At 52.4% G+C, this 2,237-nt stretch overlaps 1 gene segment (V, D, J or C); it reads right to left on the bottom strand.

The window, feature by feature from the left end:
- Positions 1 to 1,598, bottom strand: part of LOC116824536 (immunoglobulin epsilon heavy chain-like) — a 183,470-nt gene extending 181,872 nt beyond the window's left edge. The window contains 2 exon segments of the C gene segment in view: positions 1,127 to 1,431; positions 1,525 to 1,598. Of these exon segments, the coding sequence occupies positions 1,127 to 1,431; positions 1,525 to 1,570 (351 nt within the window).
- Between the last annotated feature and the right edge of the window lie 639 nt (positions 1,599 to 2,237).

Below are 2,237 nucleotides of genomic sequence, written 5' to 3'. Positions count from 1 at the left end.
CTGTCTGTCCTGAGTTTATCACAGTGCTTAAACCTGTTGTGGGAAAGTGTTTCTGTGGAAGAGATGCCCAGTCTGCACTAGCAGCGAGGTTTCCCCACTGAGAGCTCAGCTGAAATCACTGAGAGCTGGTGGAACCTCAAGAGACCAACTCACCAAGGTCACAGTGACAGGTGCAGCAGAAGGTGATGATGCAGGGCCATTGAGAACAGAGCAATGGAGTGAACAGTGGCACAATGAAAAACAATGGCCAGACCAAACAGTGAGCAGCTGCAGGAACAAAGCAAGTGGAAACAGAATCTCGTCTTCCTGGACGTGGAGAAATGAGCGTGTCCAAGGATGGGGAGTCAATGGCAAACTGTGGAGAAGCCGGAGTCTCTGTACCAGGGGAGATGCAGGGCCAGAGGCCCTGCAGGATTTTAAAGAGGGCGTTGGGTTATTAATTTCCCTGGGCACCTGTAAACATAAGAGACTCTATCCGCAGCGTGTGATCCCAGCTCTGTGACAAAGGCTGAGAGAGGGGAGAGGGGTGTAGTATCCACGGATGATGGATCATAGAACCACAGAACTGCAGGGCTGGAAGGGAGAGGTCATTCACTCCAGCCCCTGCGGTTTGGCACAGGTGCAGCCTGAGGCCAGGGGAGATGAGACAGCGGATCAGGCAGGGAGTCAGATAACTACAGAAGCTATTTAATAGCCTTCTAAGCAAACATCTCACAGCTCTATGGCTGGTCAGGAGTGTTGCGGGGGAGTATCCTCTGCTCGGTGATAGTTGTCCTGGTCCATGTTTTTCCTTATCCCGGTTTTTCCCAGCACACAGAACATGGGGAGTGTTTGGCATTTTCTGGGCTCTATAGAATGTATTGTGAGGCGTAGAACAGTTTATGGGACCCAGCGTGTCAGTCCCCCCATCCCAGTCACGAGGTGCTGGCCTCAGGATCTCTGCCGTGTGCGGCACTAGATTTGGCTGCAGAGCCGAGAACATTTCAAGCATTTCAAGGAAGGGAACACACTGTTGTCTCCTGTGAGTGCCCAGCGTCCGGACTGTCAGCGTTACAAACCAGCTGGGACCTCCCCCGCTGACCGCAACGGGAGGTTTTTGTCTGAGCTCAGCCCGGTTTCTCCTCACTGTGTCTCTCGCACAGTAATACCGGGCGGTGTCCTCGGGCTTCAGGCCGGTCATCTGCAGGTAGATCAGCTTCTTGGAGCTGTCTGTAGAGGTGGTGAATCGCCCTTTCACGGAATCTCCGTAATAGGCTGTTGCTCCATTAATTGCTGATACCCACTCCAGCCCCTGCCCAGGAGCCTGGCGGACCCAGTGCATCCAGTAGCTGTCTATGTTGAACCCTGAGGTGGTATAGGTCAGTCTGAGGGAGTCTCCAGGCTTTTTCACATCCCCGCCGGAGTCCAGCAGCTGGACTTGTGACAGGACACCTGGAATAAACCCGTGTTAAAATCATGTCAGTGTGAATTGCCGACAACACAACATTTCGCTGACTCCCCTATCCATACAAGGGGAGAAAATACCTTCCAAAGCTGCTGCAACGAACACGAAATGGAGCCAAAGAGGCATTTTCCCTGGTGTGGGAGGAGAAAGGTCTCTGGTGGGTCGGTTGGTAACTGCACAGACCCAGTGGCCTGCAGATTGTCTCAAGGTGCAGACTCGGCAGAGTGAGATTTAAACAGGAAACTCTCACCCTTATTTGCATATCCCCCTTCTTATAACAGATAAGACTCCTTCCAGTGACTCACTGGATGATTGCTCTGGTCTGGTCATTCCCTCTGGGGCACCTGGCACTGGCCAGTGTGGGAAGATAGGACACTGGGCTAGAAGGACCTTTGGTCTGACCCAGCCTGGTGCTTCTTATGTTCTTATGATCTTATATCTTGGTCTGGGGACCCAAGACTCGTTCCTAGAGAAAAAAAGGAGTGGGAAAGCTTTGAACTCCTCAATGGTTTAACAAACTCTTACCCTTTGGTGTTGCCCCAGCAGCTAAGTGGTGTATGCTCTGTCTACAGGCCCAACCCTGACACCCCTGAAGCGGACATGACTCTCCTCTTCACAGTCAGGGAAGTGTCTTTAATCGCTGCCAGGGTTTGCCTGCGGGGACTGGAAGGAGACCCGCTCTGCCAGGCTTTCTCTGCGCTCACCTCTCCACATTTACAGGGACAGGCAAGAACTGATATCTGACAGGAGTATATCAGTGTCCGGTTCTCAGAAGAGAAAGGTGAGAACCCTC

The sequence above is a fragment of the Chelonoidis abingdonii genome, chromosome 14, assembly GCF_003597395.2.
Source record: "Chelonoidis abingdonii isolate Lonesome George chromosome 14, CheloAbing_2.0, whole genome shotgun sequence".
Classification (NCBI taxonomy): Eukaryota; Metazoa; Chordata; order Testudines; family Testudinidae; genus Chelonoidis; species Chelonoidis abingdonii.
The sequence above is the reverse complement of the archived record's forward strand: the minus strand, read 5'-3'. Positions and strand labels throughout refer to the sequence as shown.